General features: G+C 42.9%; 1 protein-coding gene across 1 annotated transcript in view; it reads left to right on the top strand.

Annotated features, from left to right (window-relative positions):
• Positions 1-411: 411 nt before the first annotated feature.
• Positions 412-15,595, top strand: part of TXLNG (taxilin gamma) — a 29,827-nt gene continuing 14,643 nt past the window's right edge. Inside the window, exon 1 of the mRNA XM_018561711.1 lies at positions 412-667. Coding sequence (XP_018417213.1) covers positions 602-667 — 66 coding nt within the window. The 5' untranslated portion in view covers positions 412-601. The remainder of the gene's footprint in view (positions 668-15,595) is intronic.

The following is a 15,595-nucleotide window of genomic DNA, read 5'->3' as shown; positions in this document are numbered from 1 at the left end:
TGTCTCGGTCGCCTCACGTTTCGCTCTTTTTCACTTCCGTCTCCGGTAGTTCGTAGTATAGTCGAGTTTAGTGGCCATTTTCTAGAAGACCAATAGGAAATGCTCTTCGTTAGAACGGATCTGTTTTTAAGGCTCCTTTACAGCTTAGTTTAAATCCCTAAAGAAACAATCCCTAATGTTTCTTTAGGGTACCCTGTGCACACTGGTTACGGTGAAAATAACTTATTTTGACAATTAACCCCTCATGATTTTGTAGACACTACATTTTTTCAGGCACTTTGAACCTATTCTCGTTGTGTATAACAAGCTTATAAGAAACGCAAGGGTTGTTTGATGATTGGCTTATATGTGCGAAATGATCCTATGAGTTTATGAACATGCAAGATAATCTTATTCAATGCGAATGTTGTACTTTTCCCTTTTCAAAGATGGCCGCAGAGGCGCTGGGTCCACGCGCCACTGCCTGTCACGTGTCTGTGGGCTGCAGCCCGGTGTAATGTTGCCCTTCGTCTGATTGGTCAGCGGCGTTGTAGGGCTAAGCGCTGCGCAGGGGATTTCGTTGGTGTCGATACCGCGGCACTTCCAACACTGCGTCGTATTAATGTCGTCCCAGGTGGAAACGGTGGTGGATGCCCAGGTGTCCGGGAAGTTGGACGGCTGTGGACAGGTAAAAACAGGAAGGCGGGCACGCTGCTCGGCTGTGTATGTGCGGTGTCCCGGGGCTGGGGGAAAGAGAGGGAGAGCGCAGACCCACACACCACCTGTCACATTCACTGTAACCTGCGCAGGCTCTGCTCTATGTGCGTGTGCTAATAGTACATGGCCGCCAAAGTCAATATGTACTTCGCAACGTGACCAGTGTTTACTAGTGAGGAGGAAAAGTTGTGTAGTCTTACTGACTCTGATTCCTCCAAGAGCCATGGAGTCTTATGTCTGAGAGCACCAGCAAAGCCTCGATCTCTGGTTGCATAAGCCTGGCTCATGTGCTCTGTAACACAGACAGAACATGGAGGAGATCTCATTTGATATTTGGTCACATATTAACCACCCCCAATCACAATCCTTCCATCAGCTTTGTCTCTTTCAGTATATGTTTAACACTGTTTTTTTATTGTCTTTTTTTAAATATTATGCAAGGTTGAGATTACAGAAATGTGAGGTACTGTCATTTTCCATTTCTCTTGTCAACATACCACGGGTCAACTCTGTCCCCTTGACCCCACAGGACTACCCCTAACCCACTAATAGAGAAACCCCTTAGTAAGTTTTCAATTACTCGATTGTAGAAGGACACCAAGGATGGAACCTATGTTGGCATGAAGATAAGCCAAGAAACGAAAATTGTTGCCTGCAACATACTGTAATTTTCCTTTCCTCATGTCAACATACCACGGGTCACCTCTGTTCCTTTGACCCCCACAGGACAACCCCTAGCAAGTGTTCAATAACTTGATAGCAGGAAGACACCAAGGAGGAAACCTATGGTGACATGAGGATAAGCCAAGAAAGGAAACTTGTCTTAAATTTACCGTCATTTTAATTTCCTTATGTTAGCATACCACGGATCATCTCCTTTCCCTTGACTCCACAGGACCACCTGTAACCCGCTAAAAAGAGAGACTCCTTAGTACATGTTAAATAACTCAATAGTAGGAGGAGGGAACCTATGTTGACATGAGGATAAGCCAAGAAAGGAAACTTGTCTTAAACTTACCATAATTTCCATTTCCTCATGTCAGCATACCACGGGTCACCTCCGCCCCGTTGACCTCACAGGACCACCCTTAGCAAATGTTTAATAACTTGGTAGCAGAAGGACACCAGGCAAGGAACCTGTGCTGACATGAGGATAAGCCAAGAAAGAAAAATTGGGACCGGGTGACACCTATCCTCGGTGACACCTATCCTCGGTGACACCTATCCTCGGTGACACCTGACCTCGGGAAGCCCCTGATGCTGCTTACCTGGACTTATAGCCAGGATTTGACAACTGAACCAGAAGTGCTAAGAGCTGAAAGCTTTGAGATTCATTCCTCTGGCTTCTTCTGATCTATATCCCAAATCCTCCTGCAGAAGTTCCAGACTCGCAGAGGAGCCAGGTGAGCCCAGAGACCATGAGAGGGAGCAAGCTCTGCAGAGATCATTCCAGGGGGTGTTTGCCAGGACAAAGACAGCTGGCCTGAATGCTGGCCTGAATCCCTTTGGGGGAACACTGACACAAAGTGTTAGGACAAGGTGGAGTAAGTAACGCTTACTAAAGGATTAAACATAACTCATAAGTATGCCTGCAGAACTATACTTATTTCAAACCCAATATTCAATTTTGTGTCAACCCCGTGTGATTTTTGAGTAGTTAAGAACTCCCATACCCCTGTATGTTGTGTTCACTGAGGAAGACATCTGTGTTCCTGTTCTCTAGGGTGGATAAATGTCTGTTTCTGTAATCGGTCCTTATTTCTGATGTCCCCCAGTCTCTGTATTAATTTGTTTGCCCTTTGCTGTACTCTCTCTAGTTCAAGGACATCTTTCTTGTGGATTGGTGACCAATTCTGCATACTCAAGATGAGAACGACCCAGTGTTTTGTAAAAACTTCTAGGGCAGGGTTAAACTGCTAGGGTTAGCTATAAAACTTTTAATTAAATCTGTCATCACTTTGAAATGAGTAAACCTGCAGTATGCCTGGATAGTGGACAATTAGAGCAACCTGCAGGTAGTTTCATTACTCTAGCAAAGTGTTCTAGGTGCCTGAAACATCAAGACGTTCAGCAACTGAGATTGGCATTTTGATTGCAGAAGTCAGAGTTCTTACCTGCCACCTACCATGCCTAGCTATTGTCCCACTATTGAGGTGGGTAGCTTCAATGGCAAATAGTGAAGCATGAGAGGTGTAGTGTTATAGGCCCCGTTCACATATAGCGAATTATCGCCGCGTTATCGCGCATTTTTGCCGCGCGATATCGCGAGAAGTCGCCGGCCAATGTTATTCAATGGAGCTGTCTTAACTCCATGTCGCGCGTCGCGGTCGCAAGTCGCTTCTACCGGACCCTTTTTTCGGCGGATTTTGCTTTTTTTCTATGGAGCCCGACGGGGAAGGTCGCGCTACCGTCGCTGGAACGTCGCCCCGAAAGTCGCGCTATCCCGGCCATGCGGATCCGCTGCAAAAGGTATGTCGCTATATGTGAACGGGGCATCTTCAGCTACTGTGGTAGGTAATTGCAGAAAAGGGCGAAGTTGGCAAACTATGAAAAACTACCTGCAGCCAACTGTTTGCTGCCATATTACTAGTTTTATAGGGACATAGGATTTAATTTAATCTCTGCTTGGCACAGGGCTGGTCAGCCAGGAAGCCAATGCTCCTTAAATATTACAGCTGGTGCCTAACTTGTGTGGTTTTCTCTAGTAGTCAGTAGAGCTGGCTCCTACAAAATCCTGCTGGTTCCTGGATTGGACAGACTGGCTTATGAATCCCATACTGCTTTTGTCTATCCCTGCTTTAGCAAAAGTGCAATGCTTTCCTGGTGCATCCAGGATACACGACAAGTATTAGGCATAAGAACTCCATGGGTTGGAGTTGGGAGGGAATCCGATTCTTTAACACTGCCCTAGTTTTCAGGATGACAACACTGCACTACTCTTCTTGTTGACAATTACAAAGACATTCTTGCCCAGTGTAATCCCTCTTCACTAGTAAGCATTGGTGGCATTGCTCCTGATACTTGTTAGTGTCTGCGAAAAAACTTTCACTGAAACTCCCCCGGCCCAATCGGATGCGGCCAGGGCATTCCCTGCCCTGCAGCTACACGTTACAAGAGGCTGGGGAAAGCCCCTGCCACAACTGATTAGGCCAGGAAGGAGGGGTGTGAATATTGGGCGGGCTTGGGTGAACTTGGTACACACCAATCCCCCCTCACATCACTAATGCATATACCTTTTATTTTTCGTTAGGTTCTACTATACATTGTTTAAGTCTTGTTTAATTTTTTTTTCTTTTGAGAGTCTTCAGTTGAGAGAAGAGTGTGTCCTGAGCATGTCAATGTAAAGACACTATTGATATAGATGAAGTTACTGTAATTCTAAGTACCATTGTAACAAACACAGCAGCTGGACATCTAAGAGAGAGAGAGGGCCATTGTTGGTTTTGCTAATAGGCAATAATTCATATGATACATTTTGAATCTCCTTTTGAACTCTCATAATATTTATACTGAATGTTTTATTTTTCCTTTGGACACTTGTTTTTTTGCTTTGAGTGATGAACTGGTTATTATATTATATCCACTTCTACTCCAGTTGGATTACCCAAGATTATCCTAATTTGTTGTGCCAGCTGTCTCTAACAGATTATGAATATTCACTTCTCACTCCGATCTGTTGCTGCTTCAAGGACAACTCTAATTTTGTAGAATGAAAATAATAGGGGTTGTTTTCCAGAATGCCTATTTTATTATGTACATAATAAAGTAACCTGGGGGACTGACTGCACATTCACTGTATACACGATATCTTGGAAGAGCAAACCTAAAATAAGCATTGCCCATGTCAGTGAAGAAAGTCAAGTAAATTTTAGACCTTGTGTGTAAATGTCCCATTGTCTTTTTGCTTTTTTTATGTTGCTTGGATCCTGTTGGGTGTACCACATCTGGTGATGGATGAAGCAGACTATGTCTGATGGAGGAGAAAAGATATATTGTATAAATGCTTTTACAAATGTAAAGAAATATTCTAAGAAGCAAGATCTGTATCTGAGCTGATCTATAGAACATAACCCCAATGTAGTTTATAAAAAAAACAACCCGTTCTGTGGAGGAGATGGCATACTGATTAGGAAGCTACATGCCTCTTCTATTAAGGCATACTTCACACATGTGCAGTCCGTTGAGTTAGCCCATTCATTTTAAATGTGCTGCCAGTGACCTTAAATCAGATATAATGTGCTGATAATTCCCATCTGCATTGTGGTGTGCTGAAACCACTGTTGGTGTATCATTGCAACACACAGATGTGAAGCCAGCCTTAAACATATGGAAGCATTAAATAAAAAAAATTATATGCGTGTAACCAGTCCTCCTTCATACATGCCACAGCAGATTTGAATTGGGAACAAAAAAGCCCTACATTCATACAAATTATTAGAGTTCTGGTCGTTGGCACAAGGGCTGCAACTAACTATTATTTTCATAATCGATTAGTTGGCCGATTCTTTTTGCGATCGGATTAAATAAAAAAATGAAATACCATCTTTTGTTTAAAATACACATATGTAGTGTTGCAAACATAATGTTTACTTCAGAATAAAACACATGCTAATTTTTTGCAATCGCACTGCACTGGAATGCACAGTATTGCGGTACCGTGCGTTCCAGTGCAGGTGATCACTCTGCCGGTGGGAGGCGTGTTTGGGGTACCACAACGCACATCCCCCAGCAGATTTTTTTCCTGTAATTTTGCGCTTCATTTTCTTGTTTATGATCAGTTATGGAGCAACTCAACTGGTAGCATTTCACTGTAGGATGGCTTTTGCCACTATGATGATCCCTGTCAAATGTGTTTTTTGAAAATGAACTTTTCCAGCGCAGCCCCAACACAAGACAAGGCAATTTGTCTTGTCACATATGGTCACAGTGGGGGGGTGGGTTCAGCGCGGTGGGCAGCAATGCCGTATAGCTGCATTGCACTGCGATGTTCCCAGAGAACGTAATGAAATGTCACTTGTTACATTTTAATAGAGTTCTAAAAAAAAGACAAGCTAAACAGTGTGATGCATCGGCACTGTGACTGCTAACGCACAACATTGTAGCGTAGCCACCGGTGTCAATGCAGCCTAAATGCTTGTATTGGTCTGGGGGTACAATAAACACCAGTTTTACTTACCTTATTCCTTGGTTCCCTGTCACCTGGCAATCTCCTCTTCCCTCCTATGCTCCGGGTTGCTGGCAGGGCTTCTGTGTCCTTTCTTACATTGCAGGAATGCTGGTTCTGCATTGTACATGGTTATGTCATAGTGCCTGTAGTTGAAGGAAATGTGAAGAGGAGACTTCAGGGGACCAGTCGTTCAGCTAGGGGGAAGGGAAGAATAAGGTAAGAGTAACTGCTTTTTATGTTTCCTCTAGGCAAAAACAAGCATTTGCTATGCAGGGGGAGCCAGACTGCAAGGGTAACTTCATCTTACTAGAAGTTCAGCTTTAACGCTCATCTTTACCCCTTTTCATTAAAAATCACATCAGAATGCAGCTCTGCATGTTGATGTGAAATCATCTTTCATTAAACAAACATATTTTTATACTATTTTTCCACTTCCTGGTCCTCTTGGTCAATACTGATGTAATCTGTGCCCAAGCATTGCATCCTGGGAAGGTTACATCAGCAGAGCATTGCTGGGAAATCTCATCTGTAATCTCATGAGATCTCAGGAAAGGTATTTTCCTCACCTGAGATGTTGTGCATGGTCACGTCCTAGTCACATGTGCCAGTGTTCCAGGACGTAAAAGGCGATCTAGTAACCTGCCCTTAGTGAAAATGCCCACTGTGAGAAGAGTGGAGGGGGAAAAAAAAGGTATGTAAAGAATAAAAAGCCAACAATTTTCTAGAAGATATGCGTTTGTAGATTGTCATTACTAAACATTTGTGATTTCAAAGATATGGGTGAAGTTCCTCTTTAAGAGCCTGTGTGCATCTCCTCTCCAGGTTTTTGTCTATGAAACAAATAGTCTGTGTGCAGAAATGGGGAAGCTAAGCAGAATACATAGCTTTTATTGTAGTTAATTCTGTTTATAGTGCAGCAACATGAAAGCTGACTGCCTTTTATGTACATTGGGAGTACAAATATATACAGTATATTCACTGCACAAAATAAGGGAAACAAAATGCATATAAATGTGTTTAGTTTTTAGTGACCTCTCAAACATCTGCCTACTGGGGGACACAGGCAGACATTTTCCCAACACAACCTAACCTTTCCCATACTACCCAAAACTTTATAATAAAAAAACAGTTGCTCCCAAAATTCCTTTTAAGTAAAGTCTAAGCATAGATCATGTGGTCCTTGACTTTCAAGAGAAAAAAACTGCAGTACCCCCAAAAGGCCACAGAAGACGCTTTAAAAGCCCCCACAGGTCATCAATTTAGAGATGCCCTAGAATTATTGCTCTCACTCCGGCGTGCGCGGCGATACCCAACATGTGTAGCGCGTTCGTCGTTTTCATACGTAGGCGCACCCGACGCGTGTTTACGTGGCGACGCGCTGGGGACTTTTACATTTTTTTTATTAGATTTATTTCTAAAGTCGCCGGGAGTCTGTTTAAACAGCCCCGATGCTGGCGACGTACACTGTACGTCGTCAGTCACGAAGGGGTTAAAGGAGAACTATTAGGTGAGTGAGAATCACTCAGCCTCATAGTTAGAGCCGATGTGTGACAAGGAAACTGTGACAATGAAACTATCACACGTCGGCTTAGTAGATCGGGAAGTGAGCGAACACATACCGTCGCTCGCTCACTTCTCAATCCTGTCCCTGTAGAGAGCCGTGACTGTCACTCACGGGTCCCTGCAGGGATTCCCCCCTCCCCTGTCCGATCCTCCAGCGCTGACTGGCCGAACGGACGCGGGAGGGGGCGGGTACAGCTGGCTCTGCCTCCCGATAGACAGAGCCAGCTGTCCGTCCTGGCTGCGGCGTCTCAGTATACCGCGAGCTGTATCTTGCGGTATACTGAGCTTAGGGTGATGGGAGGACGCTAGTTTGTGTCCTCCCGTAACCTTTAGGAGAACTATGCGGAAAAGCCTTAACCCCATAGTTCTCCTTTTTAAGCCTTCATTCACACTGAGAGCTTTTTCAGCTCGAAAATACGCTGAAAAAACGCCCTCCCCCCAAAAATCCCTTTTGGCCATGTTCACATCTGAGCGTTTTGTCGCTTGTAGCAAAACCCCTGCCGCTTGAAGAAAGTACAAGCTTCCTTTTGGCAGATTCTTCACTTCTTGGCCCCATAGACTCCGATCGAAACGTTAACACGTTTTAGCAATTTTTACACGCGTAAAATGCGTATTTGTCCATTCACATCAATGTGTCACGATCTGCTCGCAAAAATGCATGTATGTATGTGCATATTATGCGCAAGAACGTGCTACACAAAATGCACATTTCTACACGTGAAGACGCTGTCGCTTAGGTGTGAATGGGGGGCTAAAGCAGCGAACAAAGCCATATAATTGTAATAGGTCCGTCCGTTTAAATGTAATGTATATTACACTTTATTTTGAAACCAACAATCTACATTAATATTTCCAATAAGCTGATCTTTCATAAAACAAGCCCCATAGTTCTCCTTTACAGATTTGTTTCTTTACTGACTTCAGGAGTCTCGGCTCTTTGCCAAACATGGAAAATGCTTACTAGGATACACCCTCTTTTTAACTGCACCTGGGATTTTGATAATTATGTTATTGTGTAATAATTATGTAATTATTGTGCTCCTTCTGTGTTACATTACACTTGTATTTTTATTGGTAAGGAAATACAAACGGGACAGGCATACATCTGGGTGGACAGATGAATATGGAATTCAGGGGCCAGTCTGTTCAATCCAGGAGTCTGCTCCATTGACAACAACTATAGAAAACCTTAAAAGTTAGCCTTGCAACTGTCATTTAAAGTAACATTAAACTCTGGGATGAAAGACTAATTCTACTTTTTTGGTGGGGAAAAAAATCAATCCTCTCTAGGTGATCATTGTACGTTGCAAGGATTTTAACCAACTTTGTTGCAGATTCCTACCTGTCTCTGTTCTCAAGAAAAAGCTGTTTGTTTCAGCATGTCTTTTCCAGACTGACCCCTGAATGGGAGGGTCTGAGTTCATTATAATCATCTGGTGGGCTTCCTGCGTAAGGGCCTGTTCACACGACGTCCGTTTTCTGTGCTGACCTGATCCGTACGCTCCTGCACTAAAAATGCATCCCAATGTATCCCTATGTGTTTTATGGGCTACAGTTCTTACGTGCGCAGTCCGTTCAGGTTACGACAAAATACTGCATGTCACATTTTGTATCAAAACACATAGCACCGCGTTTGCTGATCCGCACCTGATCAGGACCTGAAACTCATATGAACAGGCCCTTATAATAGGGAAAGTTGCAGTGTCAGTCTCCCTTTAGTAGTGATTAACCCTTAGGGAGTTTCTTACCAAAAATGAAATTCCTATTGCAGGGGGTACCTAAAATGATACTTGTATCTTAGTGCAGACTTCTGAGGAAATCAGTCAGCCAATCACAGAAACAGTGACAATTCTGGGGGCGTTCTGCGCACTACTGGAACACAGATCGCCATGCTGCATTTAATTTTTGTGACAGATTTAGAACATGGCTGCAATTTTAAATGGAAAGGTAATTTTTAATAACATTAAATTACAAAATGGCTCGTGTAGCAATTTATATATGCTATATTAATTTTTTTAAGATTTTGTTTCCATTGTTATCTTTTGAAAGAGGAATTACTCTTTAAATCTTAAAAATGCATTCTTGCACCCTAACTTAACAAAACTGTCTCTAATTTGTGTATCACTCGGCTGTAGATCCTCAAATATCTCTGTCAAACGATCTCCATACAAATTAGTAAACTAAATGTGAGATTGTAGTACATCACAGGAGTGAGCTTGGAGCGGTGGCTACTTTACAACACACACAGGGACCACGGGGAATAGTAGTAGCCGCCCTCCAGAAGGAAGGACAGTGTCAGCACCAAATCATCTCTGATTTGAGGATCTACAGCCGAGTGATACACAAATATACATTTTTGTTAATAGTTAAGCTACTTGAATGCAAGATTTAACTCCCGAGTTTAGTGTAACTTTAAAGGAGAACTATGAGGTGAGTGAAAATCACTCGCCTCATAGTTCTAGCCGACCTGTGACAATGAGACTGTCGCAGGTCGGCTCAGTAGATCGGGAAGTGAGCGAACACATACCGGCGTTCACTCACTTCATGTCCCTGCAGAGAGTGGTGACTGTCACTCAGAGCCAGCTGTGAATCACGCAGCTGGGTGGATCTCGACAGTGATGTCGGGATCCGTCCCGGCTGTGGCGATCTCAGTATACCGCAAGCTATAGCTCCCGGTATACTGAGCTTTGGGTCTCGGGAGGATGCTAGTTTGTGTCCTCCCGTTACCCTAAGGAGAACTATGGTGGCCAGGTGACTGGATGCTCAGGCAGATAATTGAGTATAATGGGAGTTAGGGGTGCGTTGCGCGTATCTCCATACCCAGAAGTACACGTATTTGTTGGAAAGAGCACGGAAAAGGTAACTACTGTACATGATGCTTACTGAGCCTGTTCTAATACAAAGTTGTTACTTTGCCTTGACAGGGTTGAGTAATAGTTCTCTTTTAAGGATGGATTCCCACTGTCTGAGACTGTGGTGCCACTCGTCTTGTGCTGCAGCACAATGCGTTCTCAATAAAAGGTCCGGTTCCGTTTAGGCTGCACTGGGGTGGTTGGTATCCCATTAAAATGAGATGCCTTAAAGCGGAGCTAAATCCAGCTAAAAAAAAGCACCATCAGAAGCTGTTAGCCATAATGTGCTAGTACGCAGAGCATATTGGCATATTATGGCTGACTTACCTGCCAAAGCGATCCCCTCTAGCGATGCGCTCAATCCTCTGTGAGATTGCTGTAAGTGTTTCTTGCTGCTCTTTCAATGTCCAATTACTGGCTAAGAGTGTGTGGGGGGTTAACTCCTGTGTTTCTTAAGGTGGCCATACACTTTAAAACCATCGCAAGACCTTAGTCTTGCGATGGTTGTAAAGTGATTAAAAAAACGTACGATCTGCCTATCTTGGACAGGCAGATCGTACTCTCAATCATCGCAAGCCCGCCCCCCTGAGAATCGTGCAGTGTATGGGCACCTTTTAAGGAGAGAAAAGTCATGTGAACTTGCTGTGTGATAAAAAGTGTATAAAGGTCTGGATGGGCATATATACAAATCATTTGGGAGATGAGAAAGCTCCTATGTATATACTTCAACTGTGTATTAGTTGTTTCACATGTAATCTCTAGTTTGAATTGCCTTCTCAGTGGTTGATTTTGTCTCTTCTGTAGGATGAAATAAGAGATTGCGTAGATTTATAGAATGCTTTAGCTGAATGACTTGACACTAGCATTTTTACTCTAGAAATGAATAACATATTGTTTCCCTTTTAAATCCTGGCATTTATTGTGATCCTATGTTATTGGTTCTTTTTGTGTGTTGTGAGAACAGCGAGTCTGTTCATTGTAATGTAGTCTGGCAGTTTTGTCAGTGAGTTAAACTAGTTAAACTATTTGGCTTGGGAAAAGCACCAGAAACTTGTTCCAGAGATCTGTTTTCATATGTAGTAATCTCCTAAGTGCCCCTAAGCAGTCTGATTGAGGTTGTATGTTGCAATCCCAGTGACTCAATTCCTCAAGCTGCTTTGCATGTAGAAGCAGTGACCTGACTAAGTAGTGTTCTTGTGTTGGGTTCAGCGTCTAATATAGATAATGTTATGCCATAAACTTTTTCAGAGCGCTGGAGCTGCCTGATATGAAACTGGCTGATAAATGTGCACCATGATATGTAACTAGCGTAATATATGCTTTTTGGGGTCCCCAAATAGTGGTATGTGACAAAGTCAATTGGGAAGCCACATCATTTTATACAGTGACATAATGTCTAAAATCATTCTAGAAAATTTACACCCATCCTTTAAAAATTGTGTACTACTAATCCAAAACAGCCATTCTGGGTAAATGTTTAATCCATGCTCAACTTCATGGGATTTGTTCGTACAATCTCCTTTAGAGCATCTACTGTGTAGTGCAAGGGCGTACCGAAACATACCATTCAATCTATAAGCAAACACATGGCCTACCTAAACAATCACATAGTAATTTAATCTATAACTAATTAGGTAGACCCGTACAAGAAGTAGTTGTTGGGATATCTGAAGGGCGCTGTACAATGAGATTGTAATTTGTATGGAGCCAGCCTAAGGCCTCCTGTTGACAGGCATTGTTGTCAGTCATTTTCATTGATATTCATTGAGGGGAATTTATCAAAATCTGGAGTAGATTTGCACTGCAATCAGCTACTCTGTCTCATTTTCCAATCTTACCTGAACAAATTGAAGTGAGACGCTGATTGGTTACCATGGGCAACTGCTCCAGATTCTGTCTGCTCCAGTTTTGATAAATTCCCCCCATTGACTTTTAACTGAGTAGTGTAGATCAGTGTTTCTCAAACTTTTTTCAGTCACAGCATCCATTAAATTATTATTATTATGATTATTATTATTATACAGGATTTATATAGCACCAACAGTTGGCAGAATTTCAAAGCACCACAGTCTAAAATTCAATACCAAACCCTTGACCTAGACATGTTATATTGATTTGAATTGCAAGCAAAGCAGGTCAAACGCTGTTTTTTTGCATCAGACAAATGCATTTGTTCAAATAGGCAAGGTAGCCTTTGAGAAGAACACCTGTCTACATGAACCCTAAGTCCTATGTTATTCCTTTACCGATAGTAAAAGAAGAGTAAAGTTGGCCACACAAATGGAATCTCAAATCCATTTCCTGCTGAATCGGCCGAAATTCAGTCCATAGGTGGCTCTGGCGGTAACACCCAGCTTGACGAAAAATTTGATTTTTCAGTTGAATATTGCTAAAGAAGATGGGTGGAGAATCGTCGGCCAAACAATGACGGCAGCCAGGTGCAGTTGCTGGTTGGGTGTTCTGACCGTGGTAGGTAATGGCTGTCAGTATACAATAGCTGACGGGGATTTCTGCCCATTCTTTAGTGTATGACCAGCCTTAAGCTTTTGTGTTGCAAAGCTTGTCTGTTAAACCAGAATTTACAGTCTTGCAGCTTGTACCTCAAGGCATGCTTTAACTTGTTACTAATATCAGTAAAGATTCTCTCATTTTGTGCTTCTAATACTTTCAAAGCAATATCGAGTAACTTGTCTGAAATGTTTGTAATTGCAACTGGGTCCTTTATAAGTATTTACAGGTATGTTGGAGGATTTTTGTATATGGGGCACACCAGGGCAATTTGGTCGCATGGAAAACCACCTACAGGAACAATCCCATACATTCCTATGGGGACCGTTAATGCAAGTGCGTGGATCCGAACGATCCGAAGCGTCTGCCGCCCAAAATGCTCCCTTAGCTACTTTTGTTGCGCTGATTAGCACGTTTTCCATATAGATTTCAATGGAAACCCGTTGATCAGTGCATTTTTGGGCATTTTTAATTGCGTTTCAACTAGGGATGTCCCGATACCACTTTTTCAAGACCAAGTACTTCCCCTCATGTACTTGCCGATACCAATTACCGATACTTGTTCTTAAAGGGACAGGTGACTTTAAATGATCCATAGTACAACTACATGTTATGTACTATGGATCATGATTTAACCTATTCATGTTAGCAGGGGAGAATTGTAAATCTATTGCTGTAGTGGAGGTGTGTGCTGTATATATCTACTACATATACATTACACACGTCCAGTACACTATAGCAATAGATTTACAGCCAGCCCTACCCCAGGTTCCCTCTGAGGAGCTCTTACCTGGCCCAGAGGTGACGGCCAGCTAAATTAAGATCTCACCTGGAGCTCCTCCCACCGGACCAGCGCTGACTCGCCGTTGCTCTCTGGCACTGAAGAACGCCACTGAGCTGAAGAGGAGCGTCACTGCTCCGGTTGGCGGCGCTCCGAGTGGGGTCCTCTGGGCAGTCGCCGGCCACCTAAATTAGGGCCCCACCTGGAGCGCCACCCACCGGAGCAGCAGTGACGCTCGGCGAGGTAAGAAAAAAAAAAAACCATAGCGCAAGCTTCAGCGCTATGTATTGGGGCATTTTGACAAGTACTTGTCAAAATGCCATGTATCGGTCCCGATACCGATGCTAGTACCGGTATCGGGACATCCCTAGTTTCAACGCTGAAACGCGATTACACATGCCCTTTCAAAACTCGACTAAACAAGCAGTTAACCCTTGCAGTGTGGGGGTAGCCCCACTGCAAGGGTTAAGAAAAATGTTTCCCGGAGTTCTTCTTTAAATAACTTTTGGTGTAAGTTGGTTACCCAGTCAAAGTGGTCCTGTGATCAATCAGATTGCCAAAAGAATTTTAGCATTTTATGTGTGTAAATTCTAAAAAACATTTATACCTTCTTAAATGTTTTCGTACCTGTAAGGCCTTCTTGTTTTTGAGACACAGATTTTCATCAAATGTATGAAACATTTGTTTTTTTTGTAAATCATAATTCAAAAATAATGAACGAATTTAAGACAACCTGTAGGCCAACTGTAACCTTTTTTTTCTCTTCAGGGTCACAGGATGACATATACAAATACCAAAACTCAGTATGTAGCAGGCTACTGCCCACTATATGCTGAGAGCACAGAGCCACGCAACAGCCGGAACGGATCCCAACAATACTGTCAATATCCACCCCGCTGGCTGATTTACTGCTGGCTCTGCCTCTGATACTGCTCCCCTGTGCCCCCTCTTCTGCCGCCGTTGGAAAGCCGGCATCAAGTCTCCCTTCTAGCAGCTGGGAGCAATGGCCAGGCTGCTATTGGTTATTTTAAATTGCAATAGCAGGCTGGCTATTGATCCACCCACTGCCTGCTGTCAATCAGTAGAGGAGGACCTGAAGGAAAACTTTCTCCTTCAGTTCCCTCTTCTGCTGATTGACAGCAGACAGTGGACGGGTGCAATAACCAGCCTGCTATTGCAATTTTAAATAACCAATAGCAGGCTGGCTATTGCTCCCAGCCACTGCCTGCTGTGTTTACATTCAGCTCCCTCAGCGGGCAGCTGTCATTCCCCAGTGAAGTGAAAAGGAGACACTAGGGGTCTGATAGAATTTTTAAAATTAAAAATAAAGTTAAATAAAACAAAATACTCTTAAAGTTTAGTCACCCAACCCCACAAACGCATGCCTAGTAACGGAAACACAAGTCGGATGCCTCTATGGAAACGATGATTAAGGTGGCAACCGTAATTTTTGGTTTCGGCCTGTAAATTCTTCTGCGGTATGTGCATTGTGGTGCCATTAATTTCATTGGCACCCCAAACATACCTCCATCCCGCCTGCAGTGTGATCGCCCAAACTGGAATGCGCAGTACTGCAATGCTGTGCAGTTGCAAAAAAAGTGCATGCTGTTTTATTCTGAAGTAAACTTTATTACACTCCCATTTGTGTATTCATTTTAAATAAAACACTGTATTTAATTCTTTTTTTTTTTTATCCGAATAATAGATTAATTAAAAAAATTATTGGCCACCTAATCGATTATGTAAATCATTAGTTGCAGCCCTACATCCAGGAAGCAAATGTTTTCAGAAGTAGTCAGAAAAGTCTGAATTTATCTCAAAACAGGTATAATCAAATTCATAGGTCTGAAGCTATAAAGCCTCCAATATGTTATCAGTGACAAGTCTTGTATAGAACATTTGCTCTCAAAGGAACCTAATATCAGTCAAGGTGAAATCATTTGGTAATACATAGGTGTATAATTTCAGGCTGTGTCCATGAAGTAAAAGGTCCAGGGGCATACAAGGGTTAGTTATTTGCATGGCTCC

The sequence above is a fragment of the Nanorana parkeri genome, unplaced genomic scaffold, assembly GCF_000935625.1.
Source record: "Nanorana parkeri isolate BGI_ZX_2015 unplaced genomic scaffold, ASM93562v1 scaffold539, whole genome shotgun sequence".
NCBI lineage: Eukaryota > Metazoa > Chordata > Amphibia > Anura > Dicroglossidae > Nanorana > Nanorana parkeri.
The sequence above is the reverse complement of the archived record's forward strand: the minus strand, read 5'-3'. Positions and strand labels throughout refer to the sequence as shown.